The sequence below is a fragment of the Peromyscus eremicus genome, chromosome 3, assembly GCF_949786415.1.
Source record: "Peromyscus eremicus chromosome 3, PerEre_H2_v1, whole genome shotgun sequence".
Classification (NCBI taxonomy): Eukaryota; Metazoa; Chordata; class Mammalia; order Rodentia; family Cricetidae; genus Peromyscus; species Peromyscus eremicus.
The window spans coordinates 103,774,261-103,792,824 of NC_081418.1; the positions used below are offsets into that span (position 1 = coordinate 103,774,261).

The 18,564-nt window shown below is 43.8% G+C and overlaps 1 protein-coding gene across 1 annotated transcript in view; it reads left to right on the forward strand.

Moving 5' to 3' along the window:
• Nucleotides 1-208: 208 nt before the first annotated feature.
• C3H3orf20 (chromosome 3 C3orf20 homolog) overlaps nucleotides 209-18,564 on the forward strand; it is a 57,872-nt gene continuing 39,516 nt past the window's right edge. The window contains exons 1-4 of the mRNA XM_059258223.1: nucleotides 209-938; nucleotides 5,476-5,599; nucleotides 11,020-11,847; nucleotides 12,961-13,101. Of these exons, the coding sequence (XP_059114206.1) occupies nucleotides 11,376-11,847; nucleotides 12,961-13,101 (613 nt within the window). The 5' untranslated portion in view covers nucleotides 209-938; nucleotides 5,476-5,599; nucleotides 11,020-11,375. The remainder of the gene's footprint in view (nucleotides 939-5,475; nucleotides 5,600-11,019; nucleotides 11,848-12,960; nucleotides 13,102-18,564) is intronic.

An 18,564-nucleotide genomic window follows, 5' to 3' on the forward strand; every position in this document is an offset into this window, starting at 1 on the left:
GGGTTTTGTTTTGTACATGCTTGTCAAGTGTACTGTCACTGAGCTACAGCCCCAGCTTCAATTTTTAAGTTCAAATTTTTGTTATTATTTTGTGTATATTTGTGTGTGGAATGTACATGCCACAGCATGCATGTGGAGGTAAGACAACTTTGTAGAGTTGGTTCTCCTGGTCCACCTTTACATGAGTTAGTTCCAGGTTCAAAGTTAGGTTGCCAGGCTTGCTAGGCAAGCACCTTGACTCAGTTGTCTGGCCTCCTTCCCCACCAGTTTTAAATTTGAATTAGTGAAATTGAAGTTTAATTCCTTTGCTGTGTTAACCTCTTCTGAGTAGGACTGCTCCAAATGATCATTGTTGGTTTTGTGGCCCCTGTACATTGTATTCCTATTAGTGACCAAAGGATTGGCAAATTAGTTTCTTCTAGGTGTACATCCAAGACATTCGGTGACTGTCTAACTTGGGAGCAGGAAGTAGTGAAACCTACAGAAGAACATCCCTGTGTTTCATTGGTGTCTTGGGAGAACAAAACAGACATTTGAGAGGAGACTGCTTTGAGTTCCCTGTTTTCACTGTAACCTCTTCTCTGGGCCTTGTGTGTATCGGTGTAGTTCATTTGAATTGGTGCAGTGAATCATTCTGCTAGCCTGCAGAATTCCCAAAGGAGAATATTCAAATCCATATACATGAGATGCCTGCTGCACTTAGCTATATATTTGCCAGAGACTTGGGTCATTCCCCTGGGTTGCTGTTCAGCTGGCCTGGTTGTGACATACAGATGAGGCAATGGAATTTAGAATCTGGAATGGGGGGTGGGTACTGGTCTTTACAGTTAACACAACAGGGTAGCCACAGCATATGTGGCTCATTTCCTTTTGAGCCAGTGAGGCAAGCTGAGTCAATTATATGTCAGACTGATCACATAAAATGCTACATAGCCAAGGTGAGTGATGATATTGAAAATGACTTGTTGACTTAGAAATGGTGAGAGGAGACTCATGCTGGCTGGCTATGAGGACCATGTACTGGTAGAGGCTATGAACATCTGCCTCTATGTTTGAAGAGTGGGCAAGTGTGGTGCATGTGTACTGGTGAGGACTTCAGTGTGGTGGGGTTGATGTTAATGTCTGGGAAACTGGAAAGTCAAGATGTTCATGTGAAACCATGTTTTCTTAAGAACCCATGCCCCATGCTGGTGTTGGCAGTACATGCCTTTAATGTCAGCACTCAGGCAGGCAGATCTCTGAGGCTACCCTAGTCTACATAGTGAGTTCCAGGTCAGCCACAGTTATTCAGTGATATGTGGTCTCAAAAACAATTAAACAAACTCTGACCTCTGGCAGAGCATTGGTGCTCTGCAGTAGTTTCTTATATCCAGGTGCACATGTGTGTGTACCATAAACGAGTGTCCACCAATAGGAGCATTTAAGATCTTATTTCCTTTTCACTCTCAGTTTAAGTTTCTCCCTCCTCTCCTTTTTCACTTAAATCCATTTTTAACTGCCGTGTTTTCCCAAGCTCCAAAAGCCCACATGCTTTTGTCAGTGTGGCCTGGTTTCAAGCATTTTCTCCAGGCTATACTTTGTCCTCTTCTGTGTCTTATTCACTGTCAGCATTAAGCTTCCCTGAGCTGGAACATGGTATCCACCTTTCCTTCCTCACCTGCTACACCCTCTTCATTCCACAGTCATTGTGGTTGCGGTTTTGTGAAAAGACCTGGCTCTGCCTCCCTACATGGTCTTATGGTTTACAGGTACTCTGTGCAGGACATGTGGTTTCTTGTTTTCCAGCCACAGGTAATCTGTACTGTTAAGTCTTTCTCTAGTTCTATAGATACTATTCTGAATTTCCAGAGAATGGTGGTCAGTGCAGTGTGTAATGTAAGCACCATGGGACCAGTTTGCTTTCATTTAAGATTTCTAAAACTGAGCTGCCCAGTTATTTTTAGTTGTTGCTTAGTAGTTCATCAAAGTAACACAAACACAAACACAGGTCAGCGTTCAGACTTAGTAGGAAGGAACCACCAGCCAGGGCATCTTTCAGATTGATTTAACAATTATTATCTTATACTACCGCCTTCCCTCTGCCTTCGCAATGTCCCTTTGAACATCACTTTGAGAAGTGACATCACTAGGTCACATGGACAGACATTCTTGATTGTTCCTTTCAGGAAATTCATCTCAGTGGGGACTTGTTGACACTGCAGTGGATGTCCCTGCAGAGGAGCCAGTTATTTAGAAGTGTTAGCACCCCAAAACTGCATCACCAGGGTTTCATGTTGAGCCTTGGCATAACATGGAAGCAGACTGCATACTATCTCATCATGTGTGCTAAGATGCACTTCTCTGTGTGACCTATTTTCTTCCGTGCTAGAGAGTTCTCTAGCATCTCTCTAGATACCTTTATGTGCCAGGCAGCTCAGAGGACAGCAGGGTGAGCATTTATGTTCCATCACCAGAAGCCATGCTTGTACATAGGGCAGTCACACGAATCCCCTTATGCAACCAAACCCTTTATAGATCATCTCTAACTAAAGCCAGAGGGAACCAGGAATTAGAGAGGCAGGGCCAGATGACCTGAGAAAGCCTGCTTTCCTTTTGAGTATTGTTATGTGCACTTTTACTCAAATGTGTTCTTGGCTCAGTGCCACGACAGGGAAGAATGTGTGTCCTTTCTTTTAAATCTCAACCCAAATTTGCCTCTTATCATATGTGCCTTGCTGTTTTGTGGTATGTGTGCTCACATCATTGTCACAAAAAAACAGGAGTAATATGTTGCACTGTGCTGCCATGGCTGTGACAGCTGTGATGTCACTAAATGATGGGACATTTCAACTCCATTATGACCTGAAGTGCTAAGTATGCATTCTGTCATCATGTGCCCTTGGCAGTGCTATGAAAGGTTTGAACATACAGTAACTATAAGCTTTAGTTCAACAGGCATGATCCTGTTCTATCTGTGGCTCTCTCCAGGTCCCCTGTGCCTCAGAGGGCTCTGTTATTCCATAATGTGTTTTTTCTCTCCTATCTGCTTGGTGCCTTCTTAACGTCAGGGACATCCTTTGATCTGCTTTCTTTGACACTTCTTTGGGTGTTATGGTAGTTTGAATGATAGATGTTCCTCTATATTTTCAGGCATTTAAATGCTTGGCCCCCATTTTGTGGCACTGTTTGTGTGTGTGTGTGTGTGTGGGGGGTGCTTAGGAGATATGCCCTCACTGGAGGAGGTATGTCACTGAGGTAGGTTTTGAGAGCTTAAAGACTTACACCATTTTGAGTTTGTTCTCTGCTTGTGGCTTGAGGTTTGAAACTCAAGCTCTAAGCTGTTCCTGCTGTCATGCCTGCCTGCTGCTATTCTTCCCCATTGTGATGGTGATGCGTATCTCTCTGGAACCATAAACCCAAATAAACCCCTCCCTCCATAAGTTGTCTTGGTCATGGAGTTTTATCACAGCAATAAAAAAGTAACAAGTTGTTACCAGAAGTGGGTATTGCTGTGACAGACCTGTCCATGCTGGTTTTCTGGAGGAATGTGGAAGACTTTGGAGCTTTAGATTCGAAAAGCAGTTGAAGACTGTAAGCAGACCTTACTGGGCCATCTTAGTTGGAGCTTGGAAAACAGTAGTTCTGGGAGCTATGTGGATTGTGGAGACCCAACACAAGAGGTTTCAAAGAGGAACTATTAACAAGTGTGCAAGATTGATATCTTGGCAAAAATGTGGCTGCTTTCTTAAGAACTTGCCTGATTAAATTTAAAAGCCATGGACTAATTTCTTTAGCAGAGGAGATTAAGACCACCTAGTATTGACTCTGTTGCATAATTATTAGTAACCTTATAAAAAGAGCAAGTGGAGCAGAAAAATACAAAATGTAGTTTTAAGAGAAAAAGAACACCAGGAAACTTAATGTTGCAGTCAAATCTTGTGCTGAAAGAGATAGGAAAGAGAGGTCTGATCTATAGTAAAATAAAGGGAAGAGTGCCTTCGGGGAGAGACTCCATCTAGCTAAACTTCCAACTTGTGGAAAGAAAAGGTCTAGGGAATTTTCTGCTCCTAGAAAGGAACAATAAACAAAAGTACAGCTAATGCGCCTCAGTGGGGGCCAGGGTTCATCCAAATATGGCAGCTGAACTTGGCAATATTGCCTGTGTGGTGCTGGTTCTAAAGTCATGAAGGATACACTAGTTAAGAGGTTGTGGAATCTTCCTCTGTGGTTTCAGAGAGCTGCCGAAGCCAGGCATTTGGCTGGGGAGTCCCTGTATGGAAACCCTGAAAAGCCATTGTGTGAAGCTAGTGTTGCATTGGAGACCCCAATATGTTGGAGATGCTAGGGCTGTGAGACATCTGCCAAAGGAGAAGAACATAGGGAGTGGGACCAGTCTAAGAGCGAGGCATGCAGCAGAGCTGGAGAGATGTAACCACATAAGCTCTTTGATATCAGATATGGAGCTACAGGATTTGGAGTTTGCCCTGCTGAGTTTTGGTCTTGCTTTGGTCCAGTATTTTCTCACTATGCCCTCAGTCATCCTATTTGAAATGGTAATGTGTGTCTATGCCATTGTATTTTGGATGTATATAATTTGCTTTTTTATTTTAGGAGGTTACAGTTGAGAGATTGCCTTGAGCCTCAAAAGAAACTTTGGGCTTTTAAACAGTATTGTGACTAAAAGACTACAGGGATTTTAAAAGTTGGACTGAATGTATTTTGCATTAGGATATGGCCATGAGACTATGGGGGCCAGGGAGTGAAATATGGTAGTTTTGAATAATGGATGTCCCTCTATATTCTCAGACATTCGAATACTTGGACCCCCAGTTTGTGGCACTGTTGGGGTGTGTGGCTTAAGGGTTATGTCATTGAGACAGGTTTTGAGAGCTTAAAGACTTGTGCCATTTTCAGATTGCTCTCTGCTTGCTGCTTGAAGTTTGAAATGTAAGCTCTCAGCTGTTCCTACTACCATGCCTTCCTGCTGCCATGTTTCCCCATTGTGACGATGATGCTTATCCCTCTGGAACTGTAAACCCTTCCTTCCATAACTTGTCTTGGTCATGGTATTTTCTCACCTCAATAGAAACATAACTAATACAGATGTCCATGGCCTTTGCACATTTTTCTGAAGTGTGATTCCTATTGTAAGCCAGTTTCATTGCATTCTTCCTTTTGTCATTGAATTCCTCAAGGGCAAGACTCATGTCTCAATCCTGGAAAAGTGAATGGCAGAATAAAATTGGCTAGACAAGGAAGAGAGTGGGGGTGACCTAAAATGGCCACTTCTCAGAAATCACATTTGATAGCAAGAATAGAGATGTGAATGAAGAAGTGGCTTGTAGACACTAGGAGCAAACACAAAAGGCCCATCTTCCCTGTGAGAGAAGTTTGGAGACAGGCAAAATGATGGTGTGGGGGTTCCATAATGTTATTAGGAGTCCAGGTTCTGTTGTTCTGTATGGTTACCCCTAGCTCATGGCTTCCCTCTTCAAGGTAACCTCATGGTTCAAAATGACTGCTGGGAATATACCCATCTCATCCCTTCCAGGCAAGACATATGAGAAGGGCAGTGAGTGACTGAAAGGTGTTCATCCCATAAAGGCAGCCTCCTTTAAAGGTAAGTCTCAAGGTCCTCTACCCAACAGCTTCACCTTCATCTTATAGGTAGAGTGTAGTAAGGCACTTTTTAAGGCAAATTTTGAAGAGATGTAGTAATGTTATTTGTGCATTTAATTAAAATAACATTTCTTTTTAAATTGGTTGTTAGGTCTGAGTAGATATGTTTCCAAGTATACAGAATACTTGGTAAGCATGCGGGAAAGTACTTAGCATCACTAGACATGTGGGATTGTAAATCAAATTACTAACTTCATATCCACTGTGATGATACAAGAATCAAAACAATAATAATAGGATTTGTCCACAAAGGCATATAGAAATTGGGACCTCCATAACATTGCTGGTGACTGTGAAGCAGTGATGCTGCTTTGGTAAAGTCTGGCAGTTCTTCAGAAAGGTGAACATTGAGCACTGGAGAGATGGCCCAATCAGTAAAGTGTCTTCTGTGCAAGCAAGAGAAACTGAGTTCTGATCCCTATCACTCCTGCCTGGCACAGCTATAGCCCCAGTGTGGTGTGAAGAGTGAATGGGGGTGGGGAGAGACAAAGACAGGAATATCTCTTACAATTCATTGGCCAGCCAGTCCAGCCAATCAGTGAGCTCTAGTTTTAGAGAAAGACACTGTCTAAAAAAAAACAAAAGTGAAATGGAGAATGATCAAGAAAGTCACTAAAAATTAGCCTGTAGCCTCCATTTACACCCACACGTGCACATGTACCCTCCCACACATGTAATTCCTTCCCCCTTCCCCACAAATAATATATGGGCTAGCGAGATGGCTCAGCAGGTAAAGTGCTTGTTGTGCAAGCCTGGGTAACGAGTTCAGCCCTTTGAACCCATGTAAAAGTAGAAGGAGAAGGTCAACTACACACAGTTGTTCTCTGATCATCACACATGCACAAACATAATGATAAAATAAAAAACAAGACTTGTTTTTGTTTGTTTGCTTTATGTATGGGTATTTTGTCTACATATATGTTTATGCACCATATGCATGGCTGGTGCCCTCAAGGCCAGAGGAAGGCATCAAATCTAGAACTGGAGTTATAGATGGCTGTGAGCCACCATGTTGGTGCTGGGAATTGAACCTGGGTCCTCTAGAAGAGCAGCCAGTGCTCTTAACCACTGAACCATTTCTCCAGCCCCATGATACATGCACTAAGCCCCAGCACTAAGGAGGCAGAGATAAATGGATCTCTGGAAGTACTGAGGCCAGCCTGGTCTACATAGCTTCAGGCAAGCCAGATCTACAGTGAGACTGTCTCAACAAACAGCAATAAGACACAAAAAGTAATGAAGTACTTATAAATGCTGTTATATGAGTGAACTGTTAAAAATTATTTGTTTTTATGTATATGAGTGTTTTGTATGCATATGTGTCTGTGCACTATGTGTGCAGTGCCTGAAGAGGCCAGAAGAGGGGCATTAGATACCCTGGGTCTGGAGTTACAGATGGTTGTAAGCTACCATGTGGGTTCTAGGAATTGAACCTGGGTCACTCTGAACTGATGATCCATGTCTCCAGGTCATGGCTATTTTTTTTTTTTTTTTTTTTTTTGGAGACAAGGTTTCTTTGTGTAACCTTGACTGTTCTGAAACTTGCTCTATAGACCAGGCTAGCCTTGAGCTCAGAAATCTGCCTGTCTCTGCTTCCCAAGTGCTAAAATTAAGGCATGTGCCATCATGCCTGGCCCATCATGGATAAATTTTAAAAGCATCATGGCAAACAAAACAACCATCAGAAAGGACCACATATATATTTATGTTTTTATTTTTTGAGAATTTCATACATGCATATAATGTATTTTGACCATATCCACACACACACCCCATTCCTTCCCACTAATCCCCTCTAAAATCCCCTAATCTTTTCACTTGGTAACTCCATGTCTTCTTCATTTCTTTTTTTTTTTTTTTTTTTTTTAAAGCCCACTATATCGGCTATTTTCCCTTTTCTGTGATTAAAATACCATGACCATAAGCAACTTACAGAAGCAAGAGTTTACTTTGGCTCACAGTTCCAGAGGGAAAGCCTGTAATGTCCAAGAAGGTGTGGCATGATGGCAGGAACAGGAAGCTGACTAATTACAACTTTATATACTCAAAGCAGAGAGAGAGAGAGACAGAGACACAGAGAGAGATAGAGAGAAAGATAGGAAGTGAGGCAAGGATATAAATTCTCCAAGCCAACCCCTGTGATACTTATGTCAGCAAGCCTGCATCTCCAAAAGGTTCCCATAACTTCTCCCAAAATAGTGCCACCAGTCTAGGACCAAGTGTTCGAATACATGAGCCTGGGACATTTCTCATTTAAACCACCATGCCTATCAAGTCCAATTAGTGTTGCTGGTATATGCATGGAAGTGGGTCCATCAGCTGGTACATAGGCACCATACCAGTGGCCATATTTTCAAACAAACATGACTTCTTAGTCCAGTAGCCATCAAGTGCCAACATCTCCTAAAGGGATAGGAAGGACCACATAATTCATGATTCTATTTATATTAAATGTCCAGAAAAGGCAAACACGGGGTATTGGGAGATAGCTCAGTTGATATCTTGCTTGTTGTGTGTAGCCAGAAGTTTTCCTGGTCCCACCTGGCTTGCAGCTGCTCAGACCCAAATAAACACACAGATGTTTATATTAATTAAAACTGTTTGGCCTAATGGCAGGCTTCTTGCTAGCTAGATCTTACACCTTAAATTAACCCATTTCTATAAATCTATACCTTGCCACGTGGCTCGTGGCTTACCGGTATCTGTACATCTTGCTTCTCGTGGCTGCAGCTGGCAATATCTCCTGACTCAGCCTTCTGCTTCCCAAAATTCTCCTCTCTCCTTATCCCACCTACAATATACTTCCTGCCTGGCTATTGGCCAATCAGCATTTTATTTATCAATCAATCGGAGCAAAACCTTCACAGCATACAAAAAGACTTTCCCAGCAGTTGTGCAAGCATGAGGGCCTGAATTTGACCCTCAGTACCATATTTGCCATGTGTGGTAGTTTGTATTGTAATACCAGTACTGGGGAGAGACAGATTCCTGGGACTCACTGATCATCTGGTCTAGCCTATAAGTGACTCCCAGGCTCCTGTAAAAGACTCTGCCTAAAAAAAAAAAAAAAAAGTGTGTGTGGCTCTTGAGAAACAATACCCAAGATTGATCTCTAGTCTCTACATGCTTACATGAACATGCACATAAATGTATATATACACATACATAAAAAATAAGGGGCAAATCTGGGGCTGGAAAGATGTCTCAGTGGTTAACAGCATTTACTGCTCTTCAAGTGGACCTAAGATCAGTTTATAGCACACATGAAAGGCAGCTTACAACTGTCTGTAACTTCAGTTCCAAGGGGATCCCATGCCCCTGGCCTCTGCAGGCACCTGCACTAACGTGTACATACCCACATGTAGACATATACATCTATACCTAATTAAAATAATTAAAAAATCTTAAAAACAGATAAGTCTATATAGACAGGCTAGATGAACTACTCTAAAATACATAGTAATATTGGCTGCATTTCTGAATATATGACACAAAAATGTTCATGTTACAAAAACTGAGGCATATGGTGTGGGTGTTATAGCTCAGTAAGCCTGTTTGAAGAATTGTCTTTTATCTATTTGTATGGCATATCTTTGTAATTAACCTCAAATGGTAGGAACTAGTTAGGAGGATGGGGGAGAAGTTTCCCAATCAGTTAACATTGCAAGGATTCCAGGGATTGCTTAATTATCTTCTTTTCTTCATTTGAATCCTAAGTGAAGGAGGAGGAGGAAAAAGAGGAGGGTGGGATGGTGAGGGTGATGGGAGAAGAAATGTCATTGTCATCATCATTTGCCCTGTACAGTTAGGGTCAGACCTCTTTGATTAACTGCCCTAATCCCTGAGATTCTGAGTAGTATCTTTGTTCTGTGGACTGACCATTCCAGAACAAATCTATTTTTCTGAGTCTGCAAAGCTAAGAAATGGCAATGCCAGAGGTCAGCGGATAGACACAGGAAGCCACTTTGTCTTCAATTCTGTAGAATGTTAGGAGCTTTGTGCTATTGGACTCTTGCTGCTTGGGAACTTTGTTCCTGATAGATGGGCAAAGATAGATGGGATAACTCAAAGGCCAGGGAGAAGTGGTATAGTATTTGCAAAAGCCTCCATGCTTTGACTCTAGGGATAGACATCTCCCAATCCAGAGCTCTGGTCCCTCATCAGCAAGTTAGGAGAGAGAAAAGTCTTCTCACGACAGGTTGTGCACAGCTAGTGGGCCTGGACCTTCTCTGCAAGTGCTACAGGTGTGTGCCTGAGGAGCTGTCCTGGAATGGTCCTGGAACTTGGGGTGGCCCCCAAGATCAGAGCTTGAAAAGGGGAAGAGGATTGCCTGTGTGGAAAAGTGGTGGTCAGGATGGAAAGTGGAAAAAGAGATGGCTGGACAGCTGCACTCACTGCTGGTGCAGCCAGCAGCCTGCCCTCTGCTCTTGTGGTTACATCATGGCAAACGTGCTGGATTGGCTTCTAGATAGATGGCAGAGATGAGCCAGCACTGCAGAGAGATGCTGGAAAGGCCACAAGAGGAAAGAAAATCCTGCTTGAGCTTCCTTCAAATGGACAGTCCTGCACGTTGCCCTCCTGCGCAGGTTTATATCCTCATGAAGGCCCTCAGAAATAAGCAGGCATTGTTGGGCATTGTTCTTGTCCAGCATAAGGGCCAAAGGAGGATTTATATTTTCATAGATGTGTTATAGGCTAAACCCAACACCCCCCACCCACCCATGCTTACTTGAACACTGAGAGCCCTCAGGCAGCTCTGTTAAAGAGGGAAAATGCTGCCGGGCGGTGGTAGCACATGCCTTTAATCCCAGCACTCTGGAGGCAGAGGCAGGTGGATCTCTGTGAGTTCCAGGCCAGCCTGGTCTACAGAGCGAGATCCAGGACAAGCACCAAAGCTGCGCAGAGAAAACCTGTCTCAAAAAACCAAAAAAAAAAAAAAAAAAAAGAGGGAAAATGCTTCCCACAGTCCACTAATGTAAGGGTATGCATTTTTTTCACACTGTAACCTCTTGGTAGTTGTGTTACATCAATGGCATCCTTCTAACAGTGCATTTACCAATTGTTGCTGTCCTAAACTTGGTGGAATGTGGCCTGTGGTATCAGATATTGAACTGTGGAATTGCATTATCCTTTATGCTTTGCCACCTGGCCTAGGTTGTATGTGTTGAGTAATCCAATGCCCATCCCAGGTTTGTAACCAGGAGCTCCCATGTCCCTTGTCTCTGGAGAGAGCCAATGGCATCCTTTTGTTTTTGCAGGCTTTTATCAGTAGACCACAGGCAGATCTTCCACCCTCAGGTCACTAACTACAAAAGGTTTGGTGAGACTTTCCTCCTTGCCCTGGCCCTTTTGTTCATCTAGGTACTCAGTTTCTGTGACCCTCTCTGGAACTTCTCTGGGCCCATCCTCAGCAGCAGGCCTGTCCCAATGTAACTCACTCATTGCTGTTCCTGGAAAGATGAGGGAAGGGAACAATGCTTTGTTCTAGCATGAAAAAATGACCAGCAACTTCCTTATCCTTCTGAGACAAACTGCTGGCTCGATGACCTGTGAGGGTTATTTCTGCATGTGCACTCCATCTTTTCCCAAGGCTTCTCTGTAGGTAAGAGCTTCTGACCCTAGTCACTTCACTTCTCAGACTGCTGAGTCTTTACAGCTGAAGGTCCTTCTCCTCTGAGATGGACAGTATCACCTAGCAGTATGCTTGCCCAGACGACATGAACCAGGTCAAAAGTAACCGAGAACTGTTCCTACAATACTCAGCCACAGCTCCCAAACTGCTGGCCCACGTCTCCAAACTCCTCATTGTCTGCCGAAACGCAGGCATTTCCATCCCAAAAGGCATCAGGAATATCTTTGAGTTCACCTGGGAGGAGCTCATCAGCGACCCTGCAGTGCCCACCCCATCTGACATCCAGGATCTGGTAATCACCTTTGGGGCTCCTACAGTAGTGCTTGCAGAAGTGATCCCAGTGCAGCCCCCCATCCAGAAGAAGCCAGCTCCACCACCACCACCCCCAATACTTCTCACAGCCACCAGCGGGGGCAAGCACTCGGCCCCCACCCCTGCTTCTGCTCGAGTGGTCCCCCCTGGCCAAGATACCCTGCACAAGTTCCAGCGGCAGTCCATCCACCTGCTGACAGAGCTGCTTTCCCTGAAGATGAAGGCCATGGTGGAGTCTGCCTCTGGTAAGGCTGCTCACAGATTCCCCTCCATTTCTGCACAGGGGTGTGTGTGTGTGTGTGTGTGTGTGTGTGTGTGAGAGAGAGAGAGAGAGAGAGAGAGAGAGAGAGAGAGAGAGAGAGAGAGAGAGAGGGGAGAGAAGAGAGAGAGAGAGAGAGAGAGAGAGAGAGAGAGAGAGAGAGAGAGAGAGAGAGAGAGAGAGTTGAGCATCCACAGTCCAGAATCTAAAATACTCTGCAGTCTGAGGATGTTGAGTGCTCACATAATGCCACAGAACATTCCACAGCTGATGATGCATGATGATTTACATGTAAGACAATCTTCAGTCTGCATACAGGATACACATGAAACATCAGAGAATTCCATGTCTTTGAGTCCATCCCCAGATATCTCAGTATGTACAGGAAGACATTCCCAAACCCCAATCTCTCCAAAGCTCCACTCTTTTAGCCCCAAGCACTGGGGTAAGGGATACTTAACCTGTATAAGTATGCACTGGGAATGGGAGTGGTGGCCATGGGTCTGCTGCAAGAGCAGTGCTTCCCTCTTCCCTGCCCAGTACCCTCCTTTTGCACCCTCTGCTCTCCCACTTCCCTCCCAGTCACCCATCTCTGGAGTGCTCATTTGAAAGTTAGCAGTAGTGGCAGTGAGAAGTTATAGACACTGAAGGAAGGGTTTACAGTGATGGTGCAGAGGTAGGCAGAGCTGCATTGAAGAGTGAAGACATAGAATTTGTGAACCAAGAGTTTGGTCCAGCCAATGCCAAGGAAATTTCTGAGCCCAGTGCCTCCAAACTGAGGGCATCATTCCAGGGCTGAGGAAGAACCTAAAGCAGTGTCAGCAGCTGCCTCTTGGAGGCCTCAGTGCTCAGCTATAGGCAGGCAGGCAGGCGGGCAGGCAGGCAGGGGGACTTCCCAGTGCTGCCTGATGGATCTTGAGCTCTCTGCTCAATCGAATGTGCATGTCAGGAGCTCCTCATCCTTACATCATGAGTGAGTCTTCACCTTTTCCTGGGCCTTCCTAGTTTTTCACTATTTCTGGGCCATTTGCAAAGGTCTTTTTCTGGAAGAGTCATCCATGCCAGAAGGAAAACACTTTGTATTTGCTCATTCCCTCAGCAGGTGCCAATCCTCTGGACATCACCAAGCGCTTTGTGGAGGCCAGCCAGCTCCTCCATCTCAATGCCAAGGAGATGGCCTTTGACTGCCTGATTGGCACTGTCGGAAAAAGCTGCTTCCGCACAGGACAGCTGAGGAAAGGTGGGTGCCCTCCTGTAGGGAAAATGTGCAAACAGCCATCAAGAAGGTACTAGAAAGACAAAAGCTACAGTTGAAAGGCCAAAGCTCCCAAAAGCTTAGGTGGCTGTGGAGCAGCAGGATCTGTAGACGCCATGCTGCTGACAAGGAGGGCTCATCCACCTCTGGTGGAGGGTAGCCTAGATTTTTGTTGGTGGAAATGTCTGCACCTCACAACTCACAGTGTAGCCCCTTTTTGTGGTCCTTCTAGAGTATGCTTCTCAATAGTCTATGGTAAAATTTCTAAAATTTCCAGTCTGTTGCACACCAGCCCTTTAGTACACATGGTAAGGATGTCACAGCAATGATGTCACTACTCAGATCCTGACACTCTGTGTCTGAGCTCACCTGCTCATGGCGTATGGGAATCAGCTCCCATCTGCTGGCCACGACTCAGCCCCATGCATACAAGCAGTCCTACCAGAATGCTTATTACAGAATCTTTTGGAAAGGCAAAAAGATTAGAAAAAGCTGTCCATCAATGATGAATAAATTATGGTTCATGCAGATACTGTTTCATAGTGAGCAACAAAAATGAATAAATCAAGCTGGGCATACAACACACACCTGTCATCCTGGCACTCAGGTAGAGGCAGGAGAATTAGGAGTTGAAGATCCTTCTCAGCTACATAATGAGTTCTAGGCCAGTCTGGGCTACATGAGACCCTGTACCCCTACCCTAAAGCATTAAGTGACTCAGAAGTGTAAGTAATTCTCAAAAAATATCATCTGGCAAAAGAAAAAGGTGTGAAAGAATGTGTTTGTGGTGATTTATTTAATAGTTTAATATAAGCCAAGAGATGTTGTTTATGAATGTATCATAAAGTATGGGTGTACAGAACAGGAGGAGAAACAGTAGAAGTGATCTTTGGAGATGGGGAAGTAGGGGAGCAAGATCAGCAATACCACAATTCACTCAAGTCAGCAGTTCAATGTTTGTCATATGGCTTCATTTCACTTACTTACCTGTGTGTGAAGAGAACAGCTAAGTTCTACCTACCTTCAAGTATACTATACAGTAAAAGTGACAACACCTCCACGCTGCTCATTTGATCCTAGTTTTTACCCAATACCAACATCATCCTGGACATCCACAGCAACCACTGTTATTCTTTCTATTCTTTTGAATGTTTTAGATTTCACACAAATGAGCTCTTGCAGGATTTATCTTTTGTGCCTGGCTTATTTCACTTAGCACAATGACCTCTAAACTCCTCTATTTTGGTGTAAATGGTGGGATTTCATTACTTCTTAAGACCAAATACTATCCCACTTTGTGTCTGTATTGCATTTTCATTATCTGTTCACCCACTGATGGATACTCAGGCTGATCCCATTTGGTTGTTGGGAGTCATAAGTCAGTTATACAGACATCTCTTTATGACACTGACTTCATTACCTTTGGATACATACCTGCAAGTGGAGTTGCCATACATTAGTTCTATTTTTAAGTTTTTTCTTTTTTGTTTTGTTTGATACAGGGTCTTGCTATGTAGCCATTACTTTATAATTTGCCTGCCTTAGATTTCCAAGTGCTATGATTAGAGGTGTGTGCCACTCTGTACAGCAATTTTAATTGTTCAGGGAATCTTTACTATGGCTATATTCAGTTACAATGGTACCACAATTACAAAAATCTTTCTTCCATTCCCTCATTAGCATTGTTATTGTTTTTATTTTTTGTTCATTATTATTATTTTGTTATTTTTGAGACAGGGATTCACTGTGTAGCCCTGTCTGTCCTGGAACTCACTCTGTAGACCAGGCTGGCGTCAAACTCACAGAGATCCTTCTGCCTCTGCCTCCCGAGTGCTGAGATGAAAGGCATGTGCCACCATCACCCGGCTATTGTTTTTATTTTTGGTAAAAGTCACAATATGATATTTCATTGTGGCTTTGATTTATGTTCTTCTGATGATTAATAACTTTAAACATTTTTTCATATATTGTTGGCCATTTATATGTCTTTGGCAAATATCCATTCTGACCCTTGGTCCCTTTTTTCAATTAATTCCCCCTGTGATGTTTTCTATCTTCAGCTTGGTTTGTACACTAGTGTTCATTTGAATGCTAGCAGTACTGTCATTAGACCTCAGAACAAATTTTTTTAAAAAAATAATTTATTTAACTTTATTTTATGTGCATTTGTGTGAGAGTGTCAGATTCCCTGGAACTGGAGCTACAGACAGTTGTGACCTGCCATGTTGGTGTTAGGAATTGAACCCAGGTCCTCTGGAAGAGCAGCCAGTGCTCTTAACCACTGAGTCATTTCTCCAGCCCCAGAACAAATTTTATACCCGTGCTCTGTCACCTGCAGTCAGCTACCATTACACTACTCCCTGCCACCAAGGCGGTGACTTTGTCAAGTTCTCCTGATGGTTGGGGTTAAATACCTGATAATGACAGACACATCTAGAGCAAATCAGTTAAATAGTAAAATTCCATATCTAGGGGAAAAAACACAGGACTTCATAGAAGTTAACAAAAGTGATGTGGAAATCCCATGAAAGCTGCTGGTGCATGCTGTGGTGGGATGAAGAGGGGATGAAGAAGTTCCAGGATAGTCAGGGCTACACAGAGATCTCACAACAAGGAAGGATGTCAGAGAAACCGAAAAGTTAGGAGTAAACAAGAAAGCCCCAGGCAGACCCATGTTTTCTTGCTTTACACAATTATTCAGGGAAAAGAAAATCAAACAAAAACTCAGGACACCATCTTAAATTTTGTAAGATTAGCACAACATGGCGTAGAATTAGTATCAATCAATTTGCTAAACAAGATAAAATAAGGCTATTTTGATAAGTTTAAGTTTCTTTTCCTAAGATTAACTTCCAGGCGAACATTTCTCTCTTTCTGAGGAAGAAGAAATAGAGGTGTCCTTTTTAAGGGATTTACTTGATGCCTAGTCTGAATTGGGTCGGCTAGGCCCTGGTGCCTCAAGTCCTACAGTGTTGCTGTAAACACTGGGTGGAGAGTGATTGACACAGGGATAATTCTAGACTCTGTGTTCTGTTTCAGGGCTTACACACTTCTGTGGGCTCCAGGCATTTTACATGAATGTGAGAGTGTGTCAGAAGACCTCATAGGAGCCAGGCAAATCCTTGAGATTTTCATACCCGAGTAAGGGCAGCCCTGTATCCACAGATGTGTAGGTTCAGCCAATCGGCAGTGAGGGTGCAGAGACACAGCTTCAGCTGTCACCCTCAGCAGCCTGAGGCAGGAGATGCTTACACTGTTAGGGACCTCAACTCCAACAGAACTGGGAGTCATGGCTGCTCAAAAGAGGTTCAGGACTAGCTGGCTTATGAGTAAGCAGAGTTGGAAATTTTATTGGAGATATTTGAACACAGTCTTAAGTATGAGGGTTTAGAAGAAGAGAGCCAGTAAGAAGAAAGTAAGACACACTCAGGTGTGTGTGTTGGGGGGTGTGCTTTCCAAGGGACAGTAGGGGAAAATAATATATACAAGCATGGACAGGGGTTCCTCAAGGGAGAGACACAATTAATTGTCTTAGTATTGGCCATATATACCATTTGATGGCTCTCAAGTTACATCTCAAGAGATTACTACAGTTTTCCTCCCCTTTTCTTATTCTTTTGATGAGATAGTGAGGTGGCTCCAACCGTGCCTAGGATGAGATTATAGCCTGAGGAGGTAAAACCAGAAGCCACTGTTATGTCCTTTCCCCATTAATGGGGATTCTGATGAGGTCCCTAGAAAAGTGCCACTTCACATCTGGGAGAGAGCAAGGCCTTGAGCAGCACGGTCACCTGTGCTAGAGAATTCTTGCTTTGCTGGTGGGAGGTTTCAACTTCATTCCAGGGTGCAGGGGTCCTCTTCTCATGTCACTAAAATTTTCCCTGCCCAAACCAACCACAGAATTAAAAACATTTTTAAGGAGGCTAGAGATGGCTTGACAGTTAAGAGCTGCCAAGAGCTGCCACTGCCTGCTTTCTCATAATGACCCAGGTTCAGTTTCCAGCACCCACATGGCAGCTCACAACCACCTGTAACTCCAGTTCCAGGGGATCTGATGCCTTCTTGTCTCCATGAACACCAGGCATGTATGTTGTGCACAGATACACATGCAGGCAAAATACACATATACATAAAATAATAATAAAAACTTAAAAATTACTTTAAAGATTTTGCCTCTGGCTGGGCAGTGGTGGCACATGCCTCTAACTCCAGCATTTGGAAGGAAGAGGCAGGCAGTTTTCTGAGTTAGAGGTCAACCTGGTCTACAGAGTGAGTTCCAGGATAGCCAGGGCTACACAGAGAAACCCTGTCTCGAAAAAACAAATATTGCCTCTGTTTGGAGTGTATACATTTTCCTTCATTGCTTTTTCCTAAATGACACATGGCAGCCATTGGCATAACATTCATATTGTGTTAAGTGTCACGAGCCATCTGAGGATAATAAAATGTACTGGTTGGAGAGATAACCCAATTAGTGATGTACCTGAGTCAAATCACTAGTAATGCCAGTGCTCAGGAGATAGAGAGGAGGATCCCTGGGGCTTACTGGCCAATTCAGAGACGCTTGTCTCAAAAACAAGAGGAAGGGGACAGAGAGAGTTAGAGTGCTTACTGCTCTTGCAGAGAACCTGAGTCCACCTACCAGCATCCATGTCAAATTCTTGTAACTCCAGTTCTAGAGGATCTGATGCCTGTGGCCTCTGCAGGCACCAACACTCAGGCATGCATGAGTACACATGAACACACACACACACACACACACACACACACACACACACACACACACAGAGAGAGAGAGAGAGAGAGAGAGAGAGAGAGAGAGAGAGAGAGAGAGAGAGAGGAGAGAAAGAGGAACCAGTGTCCTGTGGATACTAAGGATGATTCTGTTCTGAGAAATAATTCTTACTGTCTTTAAAAGATTAGTTGTGGCCGGGCGGTGGTGGCGCACGCCTTTAATCCCAGCACTCGAGAGGCAGAGCCAGGCGGATCTCTGTGAGTTCGAGGCCAGCCTGGGCTACCAAGTGAGTCCCAGGAAAGGCGCTGTCTCGAAAAACCAAAAAAAAAAAAAAAAAAAAAGATTAGTTGTATTTCGTCTCATGAAGTACTTTAAGCATATTTTCAGAATGACAGGCTTTTGTCTCCCAGGTACAGACCTCCTGAATCCCTCAGAGCTTATGATTCATGGGGTAACAGTGAGAAGAGAGTTTAGCTGGACTGTGACCTGGAGCATCATTGGCGGGGGTGGGGGTGGAGATGAAGAAGCCCCTCCCATCATGGAGCTCACTCAGAAATCTCTCACTGGCTGATACTTGGTACAGATGTTCATCTCTCCCACTTTAAAAATTTTTATTGCTATTGTATATGTGTTTATGATGTATACATGTGGAGGTCAGAGGACAACTCTATGGAGTCCATTCTCTCCTTCCATCGTTAGACAGGTTCTGGGGA